This window comes from Drosophila sulfurigaster, chromosome 3 (assembly GCF_023558435.1).
Source record: "Drosophila sulfurigaster albostrigata strain 15112-1811.04 chromosome 3, ASM2355843v2, whole genome shotgun sequence".
Classification (NCBI taxonomy): domain Eukaryota; kingdom Metazoa; phylum Arthropoda; class Insecta; order Diptera; family Drosophilidae; genus Drosophila; species Drosophila sulfurigaster.
The window spans coordinates 21,190,957-21,216,084 of NC_084883.1; the positions used below are offsets into that span (position 1 = coordinate 21,190,957).

Consider the following 25,128-nt stretch of genomic DNA (forward strand, 5'->3'; position numbering starts at 1 on the left):
AAGGGGCACTGAACAATTGGCAGTGGTTATGGACACGTTTGACATTTGACGTTTTGATTTTGTTGTTTTTCTTTTCTTTTCTTTTCGGTTTTTTGAGGCTTCATTTTGGCCCAGATCGACTTGAGCATTGCCAAATGGATTGGCACCAACAATAATAACAATAAGTCAGAACCCAATTTCGGTTAGCAGGAGTATCTTACGGATACACATACAAGTTTCTATGGAGCGTGCAGAGTTGGCGCTCAGATACAACAACTGAGACTCGTCGTCGTTTCGCTTTATGGCGTCGCTGCTGTTTGTTGCTTCCTTAATTTTGTACACCTTTTCTCTATGGCTTTTTACGATACCCTGCACGTCAGTGGAAAGGTATATCGATGCTGTGCTCTCGAATTTATAATATAATATGTGAAAATTGTAAAATATAGAACGTATAAAAGAGTCTTAATGGTATTTTTGGACTTTGTATAAATTAATAACTCTTTTTTATTGAAATCAATTTAAATGCTTCTTGTCTTCAATTAAAAGAAAAGTTAAACATAAAGTACTTTTTTTAATTTTTATAAAAATCTAAAATAAAAGTTATGAATATGCGAAAATGAACATCTACGAATGATTTTGGAATTATTTTTCTGTTTTAAAATATTTGCAAAATTTAAAGAATTTCGATACTAAATCGTAAAACAGAAAAGGATCCTAAAATCAACCTTAGCACTAAATTTAGTGCTAATTTAGAGCTTTAAGAATAACTTACTTATTTCTATTAATACTTATTTTTAAAATTGTTTTAGTTTATTTGTATTTTTCACTCTAAATAGTGTTGCAGACGACAAATTTCGACAGAGAATTATCTATATACAAAGATTCTCTTCTTAGGTTAGGGTTCTTAGGGTTCTTTCATAATAAGACATGATTTAAAGAATACACAAAAAGTGTAGGTGTATTTTAAGTGCAGGGTATTGGAAAGTCGTTTATGTTGCTGCTTTAACTCTGTTGCTTGTCTGTTTTTTTTATATTTTTTGATTAGGCAGCGTCACAAATCAATAGCATTGAGAAACGCACGAATGAACCAACGCACAAGAGACCATAAAAAATACTTCAATATATCTGTGTGTCTGTGTGTGTGTGTGTATGAGTATGTGTGTGTGTGTGTGTGTGTGTCTTTGTAATGCCATTTATGGGCTGAACCATTGTATTACCAATATTTTTTGGCTCTAGCTGCTTCTTTCTTTTTTATCACATATCTCTTATGTGTCAAAGTGTGTATATATATGTGTATGTGTGTGTGCGTTGTGAGTGGGTGTTGCTCGTGCGCTTAACGGGTTTTCATGGCTTTAACGGTTACTGCTCTTTTACGACTTTTATTATTATTATTAATGCATGTATTTTCCATTTTCGGCTCATGATCTATTGTTAACGCTAGCCACAGAAACCGCTGAAATCCGAAATTGGTTTTCAGTTTTTGTTGTTGACGTTTTTTTTTTTGTCCTATATAGTTTACTATACGTATTCACGTTTCAAAATTTATGCATATCGTTACAAAACGCTAATCAAATTTGTAGACAATATCGAATGTCAACAAATTTATTGAAATTTAAGCAATTTTGCTTATTTTTATTTACTCTATATGTGTAACAACGTAACTTTTGCTCTCTGACTATCGGTCAATTAAGATGATTACTATTTGGCTTATCGATAACCCATTCTAATACAATCGATCTGGTTGATTGGATTTCAATCGTTGCTTCGTTAACATTTGCCTCAATCAATTATGAATTGTCGTAATTAAATTTGTTTTGCGCATTTTCAATTTCGCAGCACACGTTGCTGTTTTTTTTTTTGGGCATTTAATCACATTGAAAATTGCCGTTTTTGATTACTTTTTACAATTTCCGTATTGGAAATTAATTTCTGCCTTTTTATTTTTGGGACCAAGCAAATATTTAAATTCGTTGTGAAATCTGTTTAATGTGTTTACTCGACCAACAGCCGATGCAAGAATTTTATTAAAAAGGAGCAAAAGCTAAATGACAAGAAGCCGAAACTCACGATGATGCTGCCATCCTGTGAGTGCATGGAGAGGGGGTCAAGGGGGTAGGGTGAGGGGTGGAGCACAAATTGCGGCAACTCATGGCGCAATCGTCAATTATGGGCCGACAAGAAGTAATGGCGAAAAAAAAGAAACATACAAATAAAAAAAAAACAGAGGAAGCGACGAAAGCGGAAAAAATATTGTGTTCGATAATCAAACCGAAAATGTGCACAGCTTGAGCCAAAATAAGGCAACAATGTGAATGGGAAAAAAAGGGGCAGAAAACCGAGGAAAACAACCGAGTGTGTGTGTGTGTGGTGGACAGGACTTTTAAACAGCAGGATATGCGTACAATTTTTGGCAATTTGCCACCCGCCGCCGCACGCGTCTCGACTGCTTCTCGTTTCAAATATTAAAAGCGTCTCACAAAAGGTATCGCAAGAAGAAGAGAGCAAAAAAATATATGTATGGAAATAGTATCGCATGGAATGCTTGGCAAACAAAGACTTATATCAATGAAATATCGCCTCTCGTTTGGAATATGCACAAAAATATCGCATGCGATATCGCAAAAGACTCCGCTGTGTGCTTACACACACACACTAATGCACGCTCAGGCCGAGCCCATAATTAAATTACACACAGCACACACACACACACACACACACAAACAAACAAACATCCATTTCGGCTGGCACGTGTGTGTGCGCGAGCGAGAGAGCGAGAGAGAAGGAGTAAGTAAAGTGCGGTTGTGTGTGTTTTGTTACCGAACGCCTGCTGACTTGCTTTTCTTAGCTGGATTTCAAGGTCTGCCTGCCTGCCTGCATGTACTGTGTGTATGTATGTTTGTCCCCCTTCCACCCATTTAAAGGCGGACCCCTTGCCGTCACGCTTCTCCAACGCATCCGGCAGCGAATTGACGAAAACTTGGAAAAATAAATTCATACGCCTTTGCAGCCTTGGCGCCGCTTGTAACTGTAAAATGTGTAATCACCGAAACGTTTTTGGTGTTTTTTTTTTTTTTGTTTTTGTAATTTAAGTAATTGCGTTTTTATTTGCAGCAAATGTGTGAATGTGTGTGTGTGTGAGAAATTCACCCAAAATGTGATGGAATTACAATTACAAACAAAAAAAAATGCAATAGCTCAAATCAAGTAGTTTTCTTCTAGATGATACCTGAAGAAAAGGCTGCGTGACTAATCTCTTTTCTTTTATATTAAAGTGCATAATTTCAAAGTAATTTGTCAAGTCATTTCAAGGAGTTTTTTTTTCACAGACAAACCAAGATTAGTTCTGCGGTTAAAGGGTATTCAAGATTAAATGAGTAATGTCCTTAATTTATTTACAGCGATGTACTCTAGTATTATTGAAGAGAGAAAGCAGACGACCCAAAGCAATTCATCAAGCAACAACAACAGGAGGTCAAATTGGGAAAGATTCTTTTCTCAGCTAAAGAAACGCGATATTATAATGAACATAATTTGGGAATCAATCTTTAGCACTGACCTGCATCATACAACGGATTAAGTAATTGCAGGGTATTGCTTACGTTGAAAAAGGTCAGTTTTTTTTATTTTATACAAATTACAGATGCAATTTAAAAAATAAATTGTATAATCGCAGCAATATATAACAAAAAATTATTGTCTTTTCCACATACAAATCTTAAAGATAAAAAAGTGTGTTTTTTGTATACCTTAAGTGATGTTTTAAAAAAATATAACTTAAATTATGCAAATATTAATAAATTTCCAATAACCAATTTGATTAAAAAGTGCTTATAGATGAAATTAGAATTGGAAAATAGTTGTTCCCAATTTATAAAAAATACTTTTGTTACTTTTGGAAAATATTTATCAGTTAAAAAATATAATATCTTATTATTTGGATTTTCCATTAAAAATGTGTAAAAAATAATAAGATTTCATTTAAAATCTGTACATAATTTATATTTTAATTCCTTCCCATATAGTAAAATGTCAAGGTTTACAAAATTTCCCCACTCCCTATAATAACAAAATCGCAGTCGCTTGCAAAGTTGAGCATTTTTTAATCATTAGTGGCCCCTTCAATATGTTCATGATGAATTGAGCAACCCAAAGCAAAATTGCACTCGACCTCGCCCCCGGCCCCTAGAAGTCTCGTCAAGGTTAAATCGCAGCTAACGCTGAGTGGTTAATTGTGTATTTGTGTTGTAGTAGTTGCAGCCCAATATTGAATTGTGACCTTGAATTCGAAATCAAAAGAATCATCGTCGTCATCATGGACATCCAGCGGAGCGAGTGAGACGGAGAGAGAGAGAGAGAGGGAGAGAGTGAGGGTCGTGCTTGGATTACGAATGCGCGACGCGTGACTTCCAGTTAAGACCTAATTATGTCAGTTACTCATACGAGATTGCCCTGGATGCCAGGATGCGAAAGGATATTCGATGTGTAGCAGTAGTAAAGTGAGAGCGATGCGTGCCAGGCACGTTCGTCAGGGGAAGGACAACAACAACAACGACAACAACAACGACAACAATGATGATGATGTTGATGACGCAAATTCAGAAAAAGATTTGCAACCGAAAAATGAAAGGTGCAGCAGCCACAAGCACACGTCGACGTCGACGTCGCTGTTGTTGTTCTAGTCGTTGTCATTGTGGTTGTTGTCGTTGTCGCTGCTTAGTCAATTGTTGTTGTCGCCCATTTTTAAGGGTTGCTTTGCCACCCATTGAAGAAACAACCCAAAACGGGGCGATTCACGCAGCCGGCTTTCGACATTCATTTTGTTTAAACAGATTTTGCAGCTATTTTAATGATGCGATTTGTGCAACAACCCCCGAGTTTTTACCGAGTTTCTTTCTGTCCATCACTCAGTCAGTCAGTGAGTCAGTGGGAGAGCAGCGCATGTCGAGTCCTTAGTCCTAAGTCCTGAGTCCTGAACCCACTCACCCAGTTACGAGTGCTCGTCCTGACTGCCGGCTGCCTTTGTCCTTTTCCATTGCCGCTTAGCAACAAGCGATCAAATTCGCCCTTCTGCGATAGGTACAAATAATTTCGCTTTTTCTCTCCCGTTTCTTTTTTTTTTTGTGTTTGTTGCGCCCGGCATCTGGCGATGCGATGTGTGCTGAATGCACCCCCGTGTTGATGCCGCACCAACACCACATCAACCCCCAAATGACTGGGCTGCAGCTTATGGAAAATTCCACGCTTTCAGCGTACTCAAAGTACATGCTAGAGAGTACTCGAAAATATGAATCTACTCACCATGGGTATTCAATTTTGTTAAATGTGTCAGCGCATAGACGTTCGTCTTTAAAAGCTTCCTGTGCAAATTCGTTTCATTCATTAAAGATTTCTGTGAAATTTTCATTTACTTTCCCGTACAAAATCTTATTTTCAGTTTTTTTTTATTGGAAGCAGAGCTTTCAGTAGATTTCTGCGCTGGTTGGAAATTTTTTTGACATTCTAATGGACTTTAAAAGCTTCCTGTGCAAATTCGTTTTGTTTTTTTGATAGAATGCAAATTCATTAAAAATTTCTGTGAAATTTTCATTTACTTTCCCGTACAAACTCTTATTTTCAGTTTTTTTCTGCTTCCAGTGCTTGGAAATTTGTTTAAAATTCTATTTGACTTTAAAAACTTTGTGTGCAAATTCGTTTATTCGTTAAAATATAAATTCATTAAAGATTTCAGTGAAATTTTCATTTACTTTTTCGTACAAAATTTCATTTTCGTTTTTTTTTTTAATTGGAAGCAGAGCTTTCAGTAGATGTCTGCGCTGTTAATGCTTCCAGTGGTTGGAAATTTGGTTGACATTCTAGTGGACTTTCAAAGCTTCCTGTGCGAATTTGTTTTTTTTTTTTTATTAGAATGCAAATTCATTAAAGATTCCAGTAGAATTTACATTTACTTTACCGTTTAAAATCGTATTCTCATTTTTTTTTAATTGGAAGCAGAGCTTTCAGTTGATTGCTGCGCTCTCAATGTTTCCACTGGAATGCAAATTAGTTTGAGGTTCCAGTGGAAAGTATACTAACTTTCTTGTAGAACATCTTTTCTTCAGTTTTGTTAATAGGACAATCGAATTTTCAGTGTAGTAGTAGTATTGTAAATGTTTTGAATAAAAGTCAAAATTACTTTCTGTTGGAATGCAAATGCGAAAAGAAAAGCTTACTTTCCAGTAGGAAATCTTCTTTTCTGTTATTTAATAATTAAGCTGAGGTTTCCTTTGATTGTAGAATTGTCTAGTCAATTACAAGTAAAAAATAATGCTCCGTCGGGATCTCAAGTTTTTAAAGACAGCTTTTGTGTTGTGGAGTTGATAGTCAACGTTTCCAGCTGACTTTCTGTTGGAATCTAAAGAGGTTCCCAGTGTTATGACAAAATGTTATGATATTTTTATTAAGCACAGCTGGCAGTATTGCCAATATGTGATTGATTTTATACATTTCTTAAAGATATATCATTGCATTTTACTATCCATTAACATTTGAGAATTTATTATATGTTAGCTAAGCACTTTTCATTGGATTGTAAAATAATCAATGCTGTCAGTGTTGCAGTCTAATCAAAGTTGCTTTTAATAATGCAAATAAATCATCTCATTATCCGAATTCTAACTTCCTTTTGCTCGTTTTTTCAGTCAGCATTCCTGGGAAATCAAGTCATATGCATAATTCGTAGACGTTCTCACAACTGTTTTTCTTTTTTTCTTTTTGGAATTGGCATTCCAGCTGTTTCTCTTAGATGTTGTCGTATCTTAGGTTAATTGAAGTCTTTTTCACAAACAAATCGTTCCCTTGGGAGCCTTCTCTCAAGCTCCTAGATACCTCTCCTCATTCCATCAACCACTAAGAAGGCAGACTTATGCTACAACTTACATCGTCTATCGTCGGTTGCTTGAGCTCCTTGTCAGTTCGCAGCAGACTCGTCTCGTTTTTCATAATCATCTTAATAATTTCACAACTCATGTCTTTATTACATTTCTTTCTTTACTTGCTGTATTTTGTTGTTGTTTTTTTTTTCTTCTTTTACCATCCTGCAGCAGCGGCAGCAGCAGCATTATAATGTGCTCGGCTCTCCATGGAATTTTTTAATTTAGACAGAGCCAAAGTATCTCATACATTACAGCAGAGCAGAGCGCTGAGCAACTGAAATGTATCTCATGCGTGAGTGTTGCAGCGTAATTTCTCCATTTCCATTTCCATACTCCTTCCTTCTGCCATCTTTCACTCCCTTCCTCCACCATGGGCACCTTGCCCCCTTTTGCCTTGTAGGGGTTTTGTGCGTGACGAGTCTGGCGCTTGAGCTGCCGCATTTCATCAAAGATTTCTTCATTTCCTTTGGGGGAGGATTTACGTGTCTTGTCTTTTTGCCTTGCCTTGCCTTGTCTTGACTTGTAATTTAATCTCTCAGCTCAGCGCTTTTCATTTCACAAGTATGGCGCCAAAATCAGTGCATTTTTTCCAGCCAGCACATAAGATCTTCACTGATTGCGTTTAAAGGGTTTTCGTTTTTACTCCCCCACACACACTTTATCAAATATTTCGCAATGCACATCCATCATTTGGACAGCTTTTCAATCATATGAAAATGACACTGGAAAAGAAATTTCGCTCAACTTTTCGCAGAACTACAATTAACAGCAAGTTAACTAGATATGAAACGATGCTGACTATCGACGCCATCGATAGTTCAGCACTATCGCAACATAATTGGCGAATCACGATCGCCCCGTTTTTACATTTGCATATGAATGCAAAGTCTGGCAACGTCATTTTCAAATAAAAGTGAAAAAATAATAATAGAGTATCTTATGGCTGTCGCTTTGTTGCCTGCATACAAAACGCACATAAATCCATAGCTTGGGTTAAACAGCGACTACTCATTGTGTGTATTTTTATGTTCGTGTTTATTTGTGTCCTATTAGAGACCAATATGACACGATCCCATTCCCATCTCTCTACCCCACAGATTCGATGCGTTATTTAATTTTAGAATGGCCTTCTAACAAAGCAAAATCAGTGTGGAACAGGTTCCATGCGTCGCCGCATTTCCGATCCCACACACACACACACACACACACACATATGAACACATAAACACATTTAGACCTGAACACATCCTGAGGGCAACTGTGCCCCGATCCCATCTCATGCCACATGTGCCGCGCCAGCCGAACAAATTTTTAATGCGGCAAGAGACAGAGAGAGAGAGAGAGGGAGCCGAAAATATATTTCAAGGTCCGTTGAAGGCATCGTTGACTGACTGCAGCTGCATCAAATTTGTAATTAGGCGGTGAAGACGGCGACTCCTCCGCTGCTGCCGCCGCTGCCGCTGCTGATTTAGTGCCCACTTTCTCAATGTCGCCGCCGCCGTTGTCTCACATAGGGACAGGTTCCCTTTTCCCATTCCTATTCCGATTCCCATTCTCATTCTCGCTCCCTTTGCCTTTGCCTCTTGGGCATTGTCTGCGTGTCTCGGGGTTTGTTTCCTAAGCGAAAACTAATAATCATAAACAATTTTATATCGCCGAAATTATCACAAATAACAAAATATTTTTATTAATGTCGGCTCGTAAAAAGCGTCAACTCGGCACGAAAAGTGCCACATAACTGAGCAACTATAAACATCAAAATTATCATATATAAATAACATATATAAAACGATTCTAATAATATATGTTTATTACGATTCGTTATTTTTATTTTAGAGAAGTTAATATTATATTATACACACATATATGATTACACCACATACTTATGAACAATCACATTGTTTATTTTATTTTAGCATAAATGAATTTCAACTTATTTTATATATTACTTTAAACATATTTACCTGAAATAATAATATTGGCGAACTAAATAGAATTATATTATATTATATATACAGAAAACAACCACTTTTCTATCATTAACAGTTTACAAAATTGCAATAATGCCATTCAAATCTTTTTAGAGCTATGATAGAAGAAAGTTGAACCCAAATAAGTCTTTTATTCAAGTGATTTTCTTATAAGTTAACTTCTCAGACTAACTAATATAATTACAAAATTTGGATAAATGCTCGCAGTATATCAAATATTTTTTATTTTTACCTTAGAGTATAATTATTTCCAAATGAAGCGAGATTCTTTGCAGTCGAGACAAATGATTTAATATTGCAATAAATACAGCGCAGGGCACAAATCTATACGTAGCCCATATATCAAGATGCAACGTGGCAGGTTATTGCATCTCAGCATATGATACTATATCTTATTTGTAATATATAATACAAACTGATAATTTAACGGTACATTTTTTGTGTGGATGAAATTCTGGGGGACCGAGAGCTAAGTGCAGACATTTCGGAAATAAAAATTTGTTTTTTTTTTGTTTCCTTTTGTTTTCGAGGAGGAGTCGAGCAGTAAAATGAATTTTTAATTGCCACTTGACGCTCGACACCCGATGGGGCTGTCTTGTTCTCTTAAATTTCTTTATTTTTTAAGCATTGATTTTTTTATATATTCGATTTTCAATTCCATTTCAGAAAGTTGGTTCTGCTCCTTGACTGCCATTCAACGCCCCACGATCTTGTTTCTGTTGTTTTTTTTTACTTTTTGTATAGCGTTTTTTATGTCTCTCAAGTGCTGCCAGCGGCAATTTAAATTATGATTATGGCTGTGGAGCGTAACCCAAGTGGCCAAAGAGGGGCGAAATCGCATTGGATGAGATCGGTTCGTATGGCTTTCAAGTGGTCGACAGCAATTAAATGCGCTCCCCAAAGCAATCGATTTGCGTTCTGCGTTTTGCTCTGCTCTAATCTAAATGGTCTGCATTTTTGTAATTAACGCCATCAAACAATTTGCCCCATTGAAACAGACGATCGTAAAATGGGGAAATGAATAGCTTCGTTTTGTTTGCTGGCTGTGCTCACAAATTGCAACAAGCTACTTGAAAATTGTTTTTAATGAAATATCTCATTTGTAGCTACAATATGTAATTACATAATCGTTTCCAACTATAAATCCATTTCGTGCACAATTATAAAATTTCAATTGCACGAATGCAACACACACACACACACATAATTCATCTATTTTGAGAGCTATAAAAGAGATATATGAGGCTCTTAGAAGCTGGCAAATTGCATTTCAATCAATATCAAGAAATACTAATAGCTATACCAATTTATTATTTATTAAGCACAATCTTTGAATAATTATTTTCTCAAATTTTCATGTGCTGAATAATTGAATTTAGAATTTATTTTATGAACACAATATTCTTTTTCAATATTTTACTTATTTTTTAATTTTATATTTTAAACGAAAGCCAGAATATTTAACATATACTTTTTACTGCTTCAACTTTATATCTTAAACTTAGGTAAAAGCCTTAATCTCATATACACTAAAATAAATTAAATAAATTAAGATGAAAATCATTAAAGTATTTGAATCTATTAATATAAAGTACTATATGATGTATGTTCTATGATTCTATTGTTGTGCTTGTTTCAATGTATGCCAAGTAAAATTCACTGAGTAAATATTTCAATAATCAAATAGCTACACGATTATTACTTTAATCTTGAATTCTTAGCTATATTTAATAAAGAAAACTTGTAAAATTTAAAATAAAAGTACAAAATATGCTACAGTTTCATAATTAAATTACACAATAAAGTATTATAAATTATATTAAATGATATTTCAATACACAAAATACAGAAATATAAAAAAAAAACATGACTATAAAGTATCTTAAAATTATATATGTACTTAACTATTTTCCAGTAATAATAATTCAAAAGTTTTCTAACCTTTTCGAAATAATTATAAACAAGTTCTTGACGCACAAATTAATGCGAATTTTATTAAAACGACATAAATTAACAATAAAGAAATTTAATTAATGTATATATGATGATGTTTATACTATTATTACATTATTATAATTATTAGATCGTTTTAGCCAGTACCCATAGATGCATTCAATTAGCATAACAATCAGGCTCAATATTATGCCAGCAGCATAAATCTGGAACCCAAATGTAAAGAATGATAGTGAAAGGCCCCTCAATAAAGGTGGATCGTAAGGAGCTTGTCGAATCATATTTGCCTGCTTTAACTGCTCTAATCCCATTTGCATCCATTTTACTCTCAGTCCCGATTCTGTGGCATCCTCAACAAAGCGGGTCAAAACCAAAAGGAAACCTAATTCCTGTCTTATGGGCAATCGGAGATATACATCGAGAGTGCAAAGAGGTTCGGGTGCCATTTTTAGTTTGGGTCGCCTCAAGCGCTGTTGCATAAACTTCATTTGTGCAAATCGATGTGTCTCCATTAGGTACACGTAACTATCGTTAAGAGAATTCAAATGTCGCTCAAGTGTTTCCTCAGGCGCAATAAACATACGCCTGGATAATTCCACGGGAATATTATCGACTTGCGAGAGTTCCTTCATCTGACTTTCAGAAATCATGATACTGATGTCGTTGGCCACAAATGACTCAATGTCGATAATTTCAGGCATACGATTGCCTGTGGTTAGTGTCGTGGCCAAGATGCAAGATAAAATTGTGGTTATATAGAGATTAAAGATCAATGTGCATATTGTCAGAATCTTTTCGGCTATACCCATACGATTAATGGTTCGACTTGGTATCGTCTGTCCCCAATAGACTTGAATTGACATGTAAATAAGATCCACAATCGGCTTGTGTGGATTTATCAATCGTTTGATTAGTATCACGGCAATAATAATAATTATAGAGAATACACTTAAAGTGGGTTTCCTAAAGAAAACTGTGAAAAATTTTGATAGAGCCACCTGACGTTCAAAGGGTACGACTAAACAATATTTTGTAGCTATCACCAGAGGACTAACTCCGGTGGAAACTTTCGTACTAGGCAGCATATTAGCACCAAAATCAATCATACTACCGCAAACTGTCAAATTGGTAAAATATTCGTCTCTTGACTGTGGAATGATCTGCAAAGTTCCGCCAATGAAGTGAACAAACTCGGCCAACAAAATCCCGGTTTCGCCTCCAAGGCTAACGTTTCCACTTCCAGTTAAATCACGATAATCGCCAGAGTTTAACTGAAAATGAAAATTAAATACATTTTGTAGGTATTAGGTTTTTAGTAAACAATAATATATCAACATCTTATAAATGAATGGGTTCAAATATACATACTTTTTTTTCATTAAAATATTTAAATAGAATTTCATAATAATTCATTTAAAAAAATCTTAATAGTTACATTTGCTGAAAAGAATAAGAATAAAATAATAATAGTAAAAAGTAAGTAAAGTGTGTAAAAGTATAGCCGTGTTTTATATAAATTTTAGGAATGTGTTTTTGTTTTAATACTAATTTAGAACACTTTTTATTGGAGACCTACCACAAAAGCAAACGGCAAATTTTGATATACAGCAACCTTCAGCTGACGTTGATTTATCAATGATTGATGGTTTCTTCTAAGGCTGCTCGATATTTGTGTTACTCGATGTATAAGCATACCATCGTACATCTCATATGTCCACAGTTCCAGATCGTGAGTCTTGTTTTCGAAAGCTATCATCGTATTTTGAAAATCGTATTTCAAACACCAATGAAAAAATTCAGCTCTCCCATTTGTTGTGAGTGGTAAACCATCTGACGATTTGTATACGAATAGAATCGGAATCGTCGAGATTGAATTTTTACCCAATGCGTTTATAACCACATTGAGTATGGGATCTTGAATGCCAGTGAAGAGAACCAGGGCTAAGTTGTAAGTGGTAATAATATGATAAAGTGGACCAGTATCACAGCCAGCAACAATCACTGGACGGTCGAAAGTGTGCATGACACGGCGATGAAGAGATGTGGCAATTGCGCTTCCTTTAGCCTCATGTGAATGTCCCACGAATAACACAAAGTTGTTGAAATGCATAAAAGGTTGAAACATTGAAATTATGTGAATAACATTGTCAAATTCACATTCACTTTTATCGATAGGATTCAATGAATTGTGACCAAAATGAATTGTGGCCAAAATACAACAGCACCAGAGATAGGAGCCAACACTCGACATGGCTGCACTTTTTCAACTGCTGTCCTCGACATGCACAGGATACGTGTCCCTTTAAATCAACTTGTGCTTCATAAATTTTTATTAGTAGTTGCATTTAATGACTTTACACTTTACGATTATTGTAATTGGTATTTGAGGACATACGCAACTGTGATGTTCGCAGGAAAATAGGATAATTGAAGAAAATAGTATTTTGATCATTTTTAATGATCGGCTCTAATTGTAACGCCACTGTTTTGTGATTATTTGTCACATCTTGGCTAGCTGCGATATGTCTTGAAATACGTTCATCCTTTTGATTAGCAGTAGAATTTATTTGCTTTAATTCATACTCACAATTTTCTAATTTGTTTTATTTTCAGTTAAATTCTTTTTACAATCTTCTAAAAGTTGTTGTTTGTGTAAATCAATCTGAATTTGAATCTTTCATAATTATTGCTGATATTAGTCTTTGCAAGAAGGCAAGAACTTAGTTTTTTTATTTCAACAATTAATCGATCGAACTCCGCGGATTTACTCGCTAATTCGGCCTTGCATTTCTTATTGCTCTCAGTTAAAAGACTATCTATTCCAATTGCTTTATCAATGCTACATTCATTTCCTGCTAAATTAACTTTTCTCTTAAGTGCTTGACGATTCCACCGTTTGCTTTGCTTGCTTGTAGCTCATCGATCATAAAAGTTGCAGGTGAAGAGAACTGTTGTGCTAAAAGTATCACAACTAAATTTATTATAAAAAGTCTCATTTTGATTTGACAACTGCACTCCATGAAGTATATAAGAGAACTAATTTTGAATAAAATTGCATTTAAATATGCGCATTTTCAGATCAGGTGACTCAAAAGTATCAATTGCATAATCAGCTCTGATACCTATTCAAACGCAAATCAGAATTTGTAAGAAAAATAGTTGCATTACCGACTATAGAGTGAAAACTTTATGCTATTATCTGGACATTTGCTTGAGCTGAGATATTGATAATACAGAAAAATAAAAACCACAACTAAGATTAACATGAATTTGACATTGACAATCATACAATGAATGTCACAAGATCTTTGCAGCTCATATTCAAATTATTATTTATCCATAGGAAAAAATTATATTATAATTTTGTAAGAGGCAGAAGGAAGCATCTATTTGAAAAATGTTGATAAAAAATAATAAATATTATTACTGGGTATCTTGGAGTCTAGCAATCGTTACTAAAGTTGTTATTTGCATTATTTTGAATTTGTTGTAGTAAGCAACAGATTCTTCTGATTGTTTCGTCGACCATCTCAATTTATTGCTCTCTTCTCAGCTACACTGAATCCCGCTCTCTTCAGCTTAGCGACTATTAAAGAGCACTGCTTCCGCCAGCGAATATCAAAGCTAAGTCGCTCTCGAGTCTCAGTCGCTTATCAGCGAAATGCTGTTGTCACTGTTTGTCTCCAAGGTATCAAGCTGCTTCGGTGATGTCATTGCCAAGTCCGAAGAGAACAATTTATAGAAAAATATAATACGAAAAATATAACACGCAATGCAGAGTGCCAAAGCGTCTCTCTTGTTAATTTTTCTATTAATTAATCACATGAAATGGCTGCATCTATTAGAATATTGAATATTTATTTATTTATTGAAGGCATAGACTATAAATTAATTTGTAACCTAGCGTAAATTTACTGGCGCTGTCTGCTTTGGCCTTTGCTTCACATAACTGGTTATCTTTTTCTATCTTTAGCAACTTTGTTTTTTTATATTTTGTTACATTTTCGATCCTTGTATTATATCTCGAAATACTTTTACCATTTTTTAGAATTATTTTATATTGGTTGATTTTCTCAACTTGACAATCTTCATATTTTTTAAGAATTTTAAGCTTAAATTCCTTCAATTCCAATATTTCTTCATACTTCTCAACAAGGATAGAATTAAGTTTTTTCATTTCAACATTTAATCTATCTAACTCCGCGGATTTACTCGCTAATTCGGCCTTGCATTTCTTATTGCTCTTAATTAGACTATCTATTCTCTTTTGGAAATCGAGTTGAAATCCCAATTGCTTTATCAATGCAACATTCATTTCCTGCTGAACTATCTTTTCTCATAAGTCCTTTATGATTTCATCTTTTGCTTTGCTTTCTTTTATACAAATCTTGTACACAATATTCTTCTTTAATATTTATCTTATATTTTAATTAAATATTTGAAACGAAAGCCAGAATATTTATAGTATACTTTTTATTCCTTTATAACCAACAACTTAAATCTCTTATACACTACATTGAAATAAATTAAGATGAAAATCGACAAAATATTTGAATCTATTAATATAAAGCATGATAAATATTCTATGATTTTATTATTCCAAGTAAAGTTCGTACATTTCAAGTAAAGTTCACTGAGGAAATAATTAAATAATCAAATCAGTAATAGTAAATAGTAAATAGTAAAAAGTATCTCAAAATTATATATGTACTTAACTATTTTCCAGTAATAATAATTCAACAGTTTTCTACACAACTTAGCTTTTTAAAATAATTATAAACACATTATTCATGCACAAATTAATGCAAAATTTATTAAAGCGACATAACGTAACAATAAAATAATTGAATTTATATAAGATGTTTATACTATTATTACATTATTATAATTATTAGATCGTTTTAACCAGTAGTCATAGATGAATTCAATTAGCAAGACAATCAGGCTCAATATTATGCCAGCAGCATAAATCTGGAACCCAAATGTAAAGAATGATAGTGAAAGGCCCCTCAATAAAGGTGGATCGTAAGGAGCTTGTCGAATCATATTTGCCTGCTTTAACTGCTCTAATCCCATTTGCATCCATTTTACTCTCAGTCCCGATTCTGTGGCATCCTCAACAAAGCGCGTCAAAACCAACAGGAAACCTAATTCCTGTTGTATGGGCAATCGGAGATATAGATCGAGAGTGCAAAGAGGTTCGGGTGCCATTTTTAGTTTGGGTCGCCTCAAGCGCTGTTGCATAAACTTCATTTGTGCAAATCGATGTGTCTCCATTAGGTACACGTAACTATCGTTAAGAGAATTCAAATGTCGCTCAAGTGTTTCCTCAGGCGCAATAAACATACGCCTGGATAATTCCACGGGAATATTATCGACTTGCGAGAGTTCCTTCATCTGACTTTCAGAAATCATGATACTGATGTCGTTGGCCACAAATGACTCAATATCGATAATTTCAGGCATGTGATTACCTGTGGTTAGTGTCGTGGCCAAGATGCAAGAAAAAATTGTTGTTATATAGAGATTATAGATCAATCCGCAAATTGTCAAAATCTTTTCGGCTATACCCATACGATTAATGGTTCGACTTGGTATCGCCTGTCCCCAATGGACTTGAAATGACATGTAAATTAGATCAGCAATCGGCTTGTGTGGATTTATCAATCGTCTGATTAGTGTCATGGCAATAAGAAGAATTATGGAGAATACATTTAAAGTGGGAATCCTAAAGAAAACTGTGAAAAATTTTGATAGAGGCACCTGACGTTCAAAGGGTACGACTAAACAATATTTTGTAGCTATCACCAGAGGACTAACTCCGGTGGAAACTTTCGTACTAGGCAGCATATTAGCACCAAAATCAATCATACTACCGCAAACTGTCAAATTGGTAAAATATTCGTCTCTTGACTGTGGAATGATCTGCAAAGTTCCGCCAATGAAGTGAACAAACTCGGCCAACAAAATCCCGGTTTCGCCTCCAAGGCTAACGTTTCCACTTCCAGTTAAATCACGATAATCGCCAGAGTTTAACTGAAAATGAAAATTAAATACATTTTGTAGGTATTAGGTTTTTAGTAAACAATAACATATCAACATCTTATAAATGAATGGGTTCAAATATACATACTTTTTTTTCATTAAAATATTTAAATAGAATTTCATAATAATTAATTTAAAAAAATCGTAATAGTTACATTTGCTGAAAAGAATAAGAATAAAATAATAATAGAAAAAAGTAAGTAAAGTGTGTAAAAGTATAGCCGTGTTTTATATAAATTTTAGGAATGTGTTTTTGTTTTAATACTAATTTAGAACACTTTTTATTGGAGACCTACCACAAAAGCAAACGGCAAATTTTGATATACAGCAACCTTCAGCTGACGTTGATTTATCAATGATTGATGGTTTCTTCTAAGGCTGCTCGATATTTGTGTTACTCGATGTATAAGCATACCATCGTACATCTCATATGTCCACAGTTCCAGATCGTGAGTCTTGTTTTCGAAAGCCATAATCGTATTTCGAAAATCGTATTTCAAACACCAATGAAAAAATTCAGCTCTCCCATTTGTTGTGAGTGGTAAACCATCTGACGATTTGTATACGAATAGAATCGGAATCGTCGAGATTGAATTTTTACCCAATGCGTTTATAACCACATTGAGTATGGGATCTTGAATGCCAGTGAAGAGAACCAGGGCTAAACTGTAAGTGGTAATAATATGATTAAGTGGACCAGTATCACAGCCAGCAACAATCACTGGACGGTCGAAAGTGTGCATGACACGGCGATGAAGAGATGTGGCAATTGCGCTTCCTTTAGCCTCATGTGAATGTCCCACGAATAACACAAAGTTGTTGAAATGCATTAAGTGATGAAACTTTGAAATTATATGAATAACATTGTCAAATTCACAGTCACTTTTATCGACAGGATTCAATGAATTGTGACCAAAATTAATTGTAGCCAAAATACAACAGCACCAGAAAAAGATGCCAACACTCGACATGGCTGCATTTTTTCAACTGCTGTCCTCGACATGCACAGGATACGTGTCCCTTTAAATCAACTTGTGCTTCATAAAGTTTTATTAGTAGTTTTATTTACAGTGTACTATATACGATTATGGCGATTGGTGTTTGAGGTCATACGCAACTGTGATGTTAGGTGGAAGTTATGAATATTAAAAAAAAATTGTATGTATGTTCATCATGTTTAATGATCGGCACTAATTGTAACTTCACTGATGCTGATATTAATTTTTACAATTCTTTGTCCTTATCAAGAGGGCTAAAACTTAGTTTTTTAATTTCAACATTTAATCTATCTAACTCAGCAGATTTACTCGCTAATTCGTCTTTACATTTCCCATAGCTCTCTGTTAAAAGACTATCCATTCTCTTTTGGAAATCGATTTGAGATCCCAATTCTTTTATCAATGCCTCATTCATTTCCTGCTGAACTAACTTTTCTCTTAAGTCTTTTATGATTTCATCTTTTGATTTGCTTTCTTGTAGCTCTTCGCTCACTTGGCCCAAGTAGTCTAGCATAGGCTTAACAACGGAGTAAGTATAACTGCGACACTTTTGTTCCATTTCTCGGTTTAGTTCACAAGTCTGGCAGAGATAAAGAATATTCACATTTCGCACTCACTTTACGTATTGAATGTCTTCTCTCACCTCGTCCATAAAAGCTGCAGCAGCAGAGAATTGTTGTGCTAAAAGTGTCACAACTACATTTACTAGAGAACGTCTCATTTTGATTTGACAACTGCACTCGATAAAGTATATAAGAGAACAAATTTCGAATTAAATTGCATTTAAATATGCGCATTTTCAGATCAAGTGGCGCAAAAATCTCAATTGATTAATCAGGTCTGATAACCTATTTAAACGCACATCGGATTTTGTAAGGAAAATATAAGGTTGGCCAAAAAGTCTTGCGGTATTTCCGATAGGTGTCTTTGCAAGCGCATAGTTCTAGTTCTATTCGTCGCATCGGTTCATGCTATACCTTTTTGGAAAGCTCTTTTCACGCGCTAACACGTGTTTATTTTTTTTGTTTTGATTCGTTCGTTAATTATAGCGTCACAAACATGGAGAAAAATAAAGAGAAAATATGGCATATTTTACAGTTCTACTACGATAAAGGCAAAAATGCAACTCATGCTGCCAATAAAATTTGTGCAGTTCATGGACCCGATACAGTTTCCATTTCCACCGCACAACGATGGTTTCAACGTTTTCGTTCTGGTGCAGAGGTGGTCGAAGATGCGCCACGGTCCGGAAGGCCTGTCGTCGAAAATTGCGATAAAATCTCTGAATTGATCGAAAGAGATCGGCATAGTAGCGCCGTAGCATCAGCCAAGAGCTGGGCATGAGTCATCAAACCGTTTTAAACCATTTGAAGAAGCTTGGATTAAAAAAAAAAAAAGTTCGATGTGTGGGTGCCACACGACTTGACGCAAAAAAACATCATTTTTGACCGTATGGATGCATGCGAATCGCTTCTCAATCGCAACAAAATCGACCCGTTTGTGAAGCGGATGGTGACTGGCGATGAAAAGTGGATCACTTACGACAACGTGAAGCGCAAACGGTTGTGGTCGAAAAGCGGTGAAGCTGCCCAGACGAAGGCCAAGCCTGGATTGACGGCCAGGAAGGTTCTTCTGTGTGATTGGTGGGATTAGCAGGGAATCATCCACTATGAGCTGCTCCCCTATGGCCAAACGCTCAATTTGGACCTGTACTGGACCGCTTGAATGCAGCACTCATGCAGAAGAGTCCATCATTGATCAACAGAGACCGAATTGTCTTTCATCAGGATAACGCCAGGCCACACACATTTTTGGTGACGCGCCAGAAGCTCCGGGAGCTCGGATGGGCGGTTTTTTTGCATCCACCGTATAGTCTGGATCTCGCACCAAGTGATTACTACCTATTTCTGTCCATGGCGAACGAGCTTGGTAGTCGGAAATTGGCCACAAGAGAGTCCTGTGAAAATTGGCTCTCCGAGTTTTTTGCCAATAGAAAAGAGAGCTTCTATAAGAGGGGCATTATGAAGTTGGCATCTCGTTGGGAACTCGTCATCGAACAAAACGGCGCATATTTGACTTAAATCGCATTATTATAACCAATTTTATGAACAATTGAAAATTCAATAAAAATACCGCAAGACTTTTTGGCCAACCTTATAGTTGCATTTACTTTGAAGATTATGCATTCTAGACATTCGCTTAAGCGGACAGTTTGCATGTTTTAATAGTGTGAGTTTAATATTGTAATCTTTACTCCTTAATGCGATGCATTCTCTAAAGAAGATTTCCTCTAAAGTTGACAGACCTTGATTGTTCCACCAGGAGAGTTTTCACTGTATTTACGATTATGTACATTGGCTGTATTATATATTGATAATACAGAAAAGTACAAAATAAATGTAGATTAGCATGAGTTTGACATTGAGCGCTGTCTTTATTGGAATAGTGAATCATTCCTGAAAGAAATACAATGAATGTCAAAAAAACTTTGCAGCTCATTTTGAATTTATTATTTATTGTTTTATTTGGATATCCGCAATCCATAGGGAAAAATTATATCATAACTTTGTTAGAGGCAGAAGGAAGCATCTACTTGAAAAATGTTGATAAAAAATAATAAATATTATTACTGAGTATCTTGGAGTCTATCAATCGTTACTAAAGTTGTTGCATTATTTTGAATTTTTTGTAGTAAGCAAAAGATTCTTCTGATTGTTTCGTCGACCATCTCAATTTATTGCTCTCTTCTCAGCTACACTGAATCCCGCTCTCTACAGCTTAGCGACTGTTAAAGAGCACTGCTTCCGCCTGTGAAAATCAAAGCTAAGTCGCTCTCGAGTCTCAGTCGCTTATCAGCGAAATGCTGTTGTCACTGTTAGTCTCTAAGGTATCAAGCTGCTTTGGTGATGTCATTGCTAAGTCCGGGGAGAACAATTTATAGAAAAAAATATAACACGCAATGCAGAGTGCCAAAACTTGAAATGGATGCATCTATTAGCATATTGCATTTTATAGTTAATTATTTATATTATTATTACATATTGCACTTTTATTGAAATATTTCTTCGACTCACAGCATTTTATATAATATATATAACAGATTTTCAATTTCGATTTTATAATTATTTATAATTTTATATTCATTTAAATGGGCGTATCATCACAGTAAGTCTTTGAAGTTCCTGGACGCATTTTGAAGGATGATCGTATCTTCCACTGTACAAAAAATGCAATAAGAAATTAATTATAAATATGTGTATATTAACTGTACACAAATCATCTAAAATATTTACCATATATCGCAATCCTTGTGCCACCAGCCAAATTTGTGTAAAGTAGCACAATTATCTTTATTGTTGTCATTGTCTCGATCGTATGTTGTAAATTTCGTGCCTTCATGTAGTTTGATGTTGGATTTAGAGTGATGAGGCCATTTTTCGATAGAACTAAAATTCAGCGCGTATCCACTGTTTTCATCAGATATTTTAAAATTATAATATTCAGAGTGGTAAAAGCGCCTATATACGTCAATCATAGACACATGAGCTATGTATCTTCGAGAGCTCGTCAAACGATGGATTTTCTCCAGTCCAAGGAAAAATTCGCTATCCAAGGAACCGAATCCCTCACGATAGGTGGCCCAATCTCTATTGAAAATTTCCTTTCCACTAAAAACTTGGTGTAGAATGACTAACCAACTACCTTCAACTCTCGAGATATTGCTACATAGAACATCGGATAAACCAAAACCAGGAATGCTAATCGTATGAATTCCAGGATTACTTTCAAAAGGAGAACAATCTAATGGAATATTATTGTGTAATTCTCTATTTAATTTATCATTTTCCGCTTCATATAACTGGTTATCTTTTTCTGTCTTTAACAACTTAGCTTGACTCTCCTTGAATTGCAACTCAACTGTTTTTTTATATTTTGTTACATTTTGGATCCTTGTATTATATCTCGAAATACTTTTACCATTTTTTTGAAATATTTTATATTGGTTGATTTTTTCATCTCGACAATCTCCAAGTTGTTTAGAAACTTTAATAAGACGTTCCTGCAATTTTATTGTTTCTTTATTCTTTTCAATAAGGGTAGAACTTAGTTTTCTCATTTCAACATTTAATCTATCTAACTCCGGAGATTTACTCGCTAATTCGGCCTTGCATTTCTTATTGCCCTCAGTCAGGTTATCTATTCTCTTTTGGAAATCGATTTGAGATCCCAATTCTTTTATCAATGCCTCATTCATTTCCTGCTGAACTAACTTTTCTCTTAAGTCTTTTATGATTTCATCTTTTGATTTGCTTTCTTGTAGCTCTTCGCTCACTTGGCGCAAGTAGTCTAGCATAGGCTTAACAACGGAGTAAGTATAACTGCGACACTGTTGTTCCATTTCTCGGTTCACTTCACAAGTCTGGCAGAGATAAAGAATATTCACTTTTAGCACACATTTTACAAAGAGAGGAAATCTCTCTCTCTCTCTCACCTCGTCCATAAAAGCTTCAGCAGTAGAAAGTTTTTGTACTAAGAATATCAAAACAACAGTTTTTATAATTCGATTCATTTTGAATTTGCCAACTGCACTCGATTCAGCGTAAAACGGAACTAAAGTACTCCGAATTAAATTTAAATTTATTGTGTTATTCAAACTAGGCGAGACTAAAAACACTTATATGTGTAGCCTACAAAGTGCAAGTCACAACAAATATCAACATGAATTGACATTATGAATTGACCGTAGCTATTTTTAAAAACGAGTGTGATAACCGATGGCATGCAAAGCAGTATTTGGCAAGCATATATGTAGAAGCATTTTTGACTCTGCAAACTACAGTGAAAACTCTAGCTAAAAATGTTGGAGATAGAGTTGATTTGTTGTACAAACAATAATAACTTCAGTACTGAAAAATATAAAATATAATATATATAAATATGCGATGAAAGATAATAAATGTATAATTTGTTTAAGAAAAAAAGTTATTTGGCAAAAAAGTCTGCTGCGAAATATAGCATCTAGGCTATATTTATTTTATTTAGTATATTAATTTAGTATATTTTAGAATAATACCGCACTGTTTTGCTTTTATTGAAATTTAGTAGCGTGCATCTTGAACCACACTGGACTGTAGTTTTCTTACTTGTTTATAATATTTTATTTTGCTTATTTGCTGCTGAGATTATTAAAAATTCAAATTCAAATTTCGCTGAAATGAAAAAAACGTAAACTACCTTTTAGTGATGTATACCATATTTTCCAAACATTATATTCTTATTGCTATGATATGCAATTTATTCAAGTGCTTTTTAACATTCAATCTTAATGCTGTGTTTATACAATAATTACATTTTCAGATTGTTTCGATTGCTGACGCCAACACATTAAGATGAATTCAAAGAAAAACGTCACCAAACTTAAAGACAAACCACTCAATAAAAATATAAAGGGACCCGTAAAGAATTCCAAAGGCAATCGTAAAAGTGTTGGTGGATCGTAAGGAGCTTGTTTGATCAGCTCTGCTTTCTTCAGCTGCTCCAGTCCCATGCGTAACCATTTCTCAGTGAGTCCCGTGTCGCGAGAGTTATCCATGAAGCTACTCAATTGGAAGGTCAAAGGCAACGCCGGACGAGCTGGAAAGCCAAGAATACGTGATACGCTGCACAGAGGTTCGGATGCCAATTTCAATTTCGGTTCTCGCAGACGTTTCTGTGCAAACTCATAAAGGACCCATTTATGTGTGGGAATTATGTAGAGAAAGCTGTCATTAAGTGAATTCATATGTGCATCGTGTATCTGCTCGTCTACGAATACAATGTTGTTCAGTATCTCTTTGGGCATTGTTCCCGGTTTCATCATTTCACGTTGATGAACTTTCGACACCATAACACGCAAATCACTTGCCACAAACGAATCGATGTCGACAATGTCTGCCATATGAATACCCGTAGTAATGTGTGTTGTTAGAGCGCCAGAAAATATTGTCAATATAAGCAAATTGTAGACCATGGTGCAGATCATCATCATCTTTTCGGCCATTCTCATATTGCGAATCACTCGCTCACTTATGGACTGATCACAACAAATCTCAATAGATCGGAAGATCAAATCATCAAGTTTCATATGTCGATGGTAGAACTTTTTAATCACAGCATTCGCAATTAAGTATAATCCAAAGAAAGAAATTATTGTCCAATTTGAACAAATCTGCCTGACATATTTTCGAATACTCATCCGACGTTTAAAGGGCACAACAAGGCAATGCTTCGCTAATCTAAAGTAAGAATAATATTGACTCGAATTAGTTGTCCACTGCAAATTTGCACTTATGTCACTTGTACTATTCCCCATGCAGTAAAGAGTGTTGCCAAGACAAAAATTATTTTTTGGCAATTGAATAATTCTCATAGTTCCATTCACATGACGAATTAGCTCTGTTAACAATATGCCAGATTCGCCACCAAGACTTTTGTTGCTTCCTGTTAGATCATTTTGCTGCTTTGATTCATACTAAAAATAAGTACGAAATTAGAATTCGAATTCGAGTTTCATTTCCCACTTACCACAAATACATTTGGCACGCTATGATAGACAGATATTGTTGATTGCTGTCGATGCATTTGACCCATTGATTGGAATTTAAAATTACGTAATTTTTCTTCTGTGATTCGATATAAAGTCAAGTTTGACTTTAAGTCATATGTCCAAATCACACTTTCACTGTTGTGTTCGAATATGAGTGTCACATAGTACAATTGCGATTTCCAACACCATTTGAAAAAGACTTCAATTTCAGTTACATTAAGGAGTAAATTATCCTTCGACCCATACACAAATAGTATGGGAAGATATATTAATCGTCTCAACGTGTTTTTAACTATATCACACATTGGATCAGACATTCCTCTGATAAAAACCACTGCGAAATTGTGCACATTTAAAAAATGATGCATTGAATCTGTTCGGGAACCGGCAATAATCACAGGTCTGTTGAATCTCATCATCATTCGATGGACGAATGAAGAGCCAACCGATTGTTCCAAGTCTGCATCGAAGTTGCCATATGTGATAAAGTTTTTATAATTAAATATGTTGTCGTACATCGATATTAATCGAAGCGCACTCTTATAAAGACTGTCAATTTGCACTGTCGACTCTATCTGACCATTTATCAAAGCTGCAGTGCAACAGCACCAGAGAAAGAGGCAAACACACCTCATGGCTGCACTTTTTCAACTGATGTCCTTGGC

The 25,128-nt window shown here is 35.0% G+C and overlaps 4 protein-coding genes and 1 long non-coding RNA gene across 8 annotated transcripts in view; 1 reads left to right on the plus strand and 4 right to left on the minus strand.

Annotated features, from left to right (window-relative positions):
• Positions 1–25,128, minus strand: part of LOC133845025 (ryncolin-1-like) — a 128,554-nt gene that overhangs the window by 55,002 nt on the left and 48,424 nt on the right. The gene's annotated exons all lie outside the window — the stretch shown is intronic.
• Positions 2,109–3,249, plus strand: LOC133845143 (uncharacterized). Of its 3 annotated transcripts, none has more exons than XR_009894703.1 (3): positions 2,109–2,767; positions 2,825–3,015; positions 3,091–3,249. It is a non-coding gene; the product is annotated as an uncharacterized LOC133845143 (long non-coding RNA). The 3 variants fall into 3 exon arrangements; XR_009894704.1 differs by having other exon boundaries at positions 2,110–2,767; positions 2,825–3,006; XR_009894705.1 differs by having other exon boundaries at positions 2,110–2,763.
• On the minus strand, positions 10,933–13,146 carry LOC133843244 (uncharacterized). The gene is made up of 2 exons (XM_062276700.1): positions 12,411–13,146; positions 10,933–12,105 (listed from the first exon to the last, which is right to left on the minus strand). The coding sequence occupies exons 1-2, from the start codon at positions 13,083–13,085 to the stop codon at positions 10,933–10,935; spliced, it is 1,848 nt and encodes a 615-aa protein (XP_062132684.1). The 5' UTR covers positions 13,086–13,146.
• On the minus strand, positions 15,649–18,630 carry LOC133844887 (uncharacterized). Of its 2 annotated transcripts, XM_062279161.1 has the most exons (3): positions 18,521–18,630; positions 17,176–18,457; positions 15,649–16,870 (listed from the first exon to the last, which is right to left on the minus strand). In XM_062279161.1, the coding sequence occupies exons 2-3, from the start codon at positions 17,848–17,850 to the stop codon at positions 15,698–15,700; spliced, it is 1,848 nt and encodes a 615-aa protein (XP_062135145.1). In that variant the 5' UTR covers positions 17,851–18,457; positions 18,521–18,630; the 3' UTR covers positions 15,649–15,697. The 2 variants fall into 2 exon arrangements, with proteins under 2 accessions (XP_062135145.1, XP_062135147.1); XM_062279163.1 differs by lacking the exon at positions 17,176–18,457 and having other exon boundaries at positions 15,651–16,870.
• LOC133844267 (uncharacterized) lies at positions 21,022–22,592 on the minus strand. The gene is made up of 3 exons (XM_062278182.1): positions 22,370–22,592; positions 21,923–22,297; positions 21,022–21,093 (listed from the first exon to the last, which is right to left on the minus strand). The coding sequence occupies exons 1-3, from the start codon at positions 22,445–22,447 to the stop codon at positions 21,022–21,024; spliced, it is 525 nt and encodes a 174-aa protein (XP_062134166.1). The 5' UTR covers positions 22,448–22,592.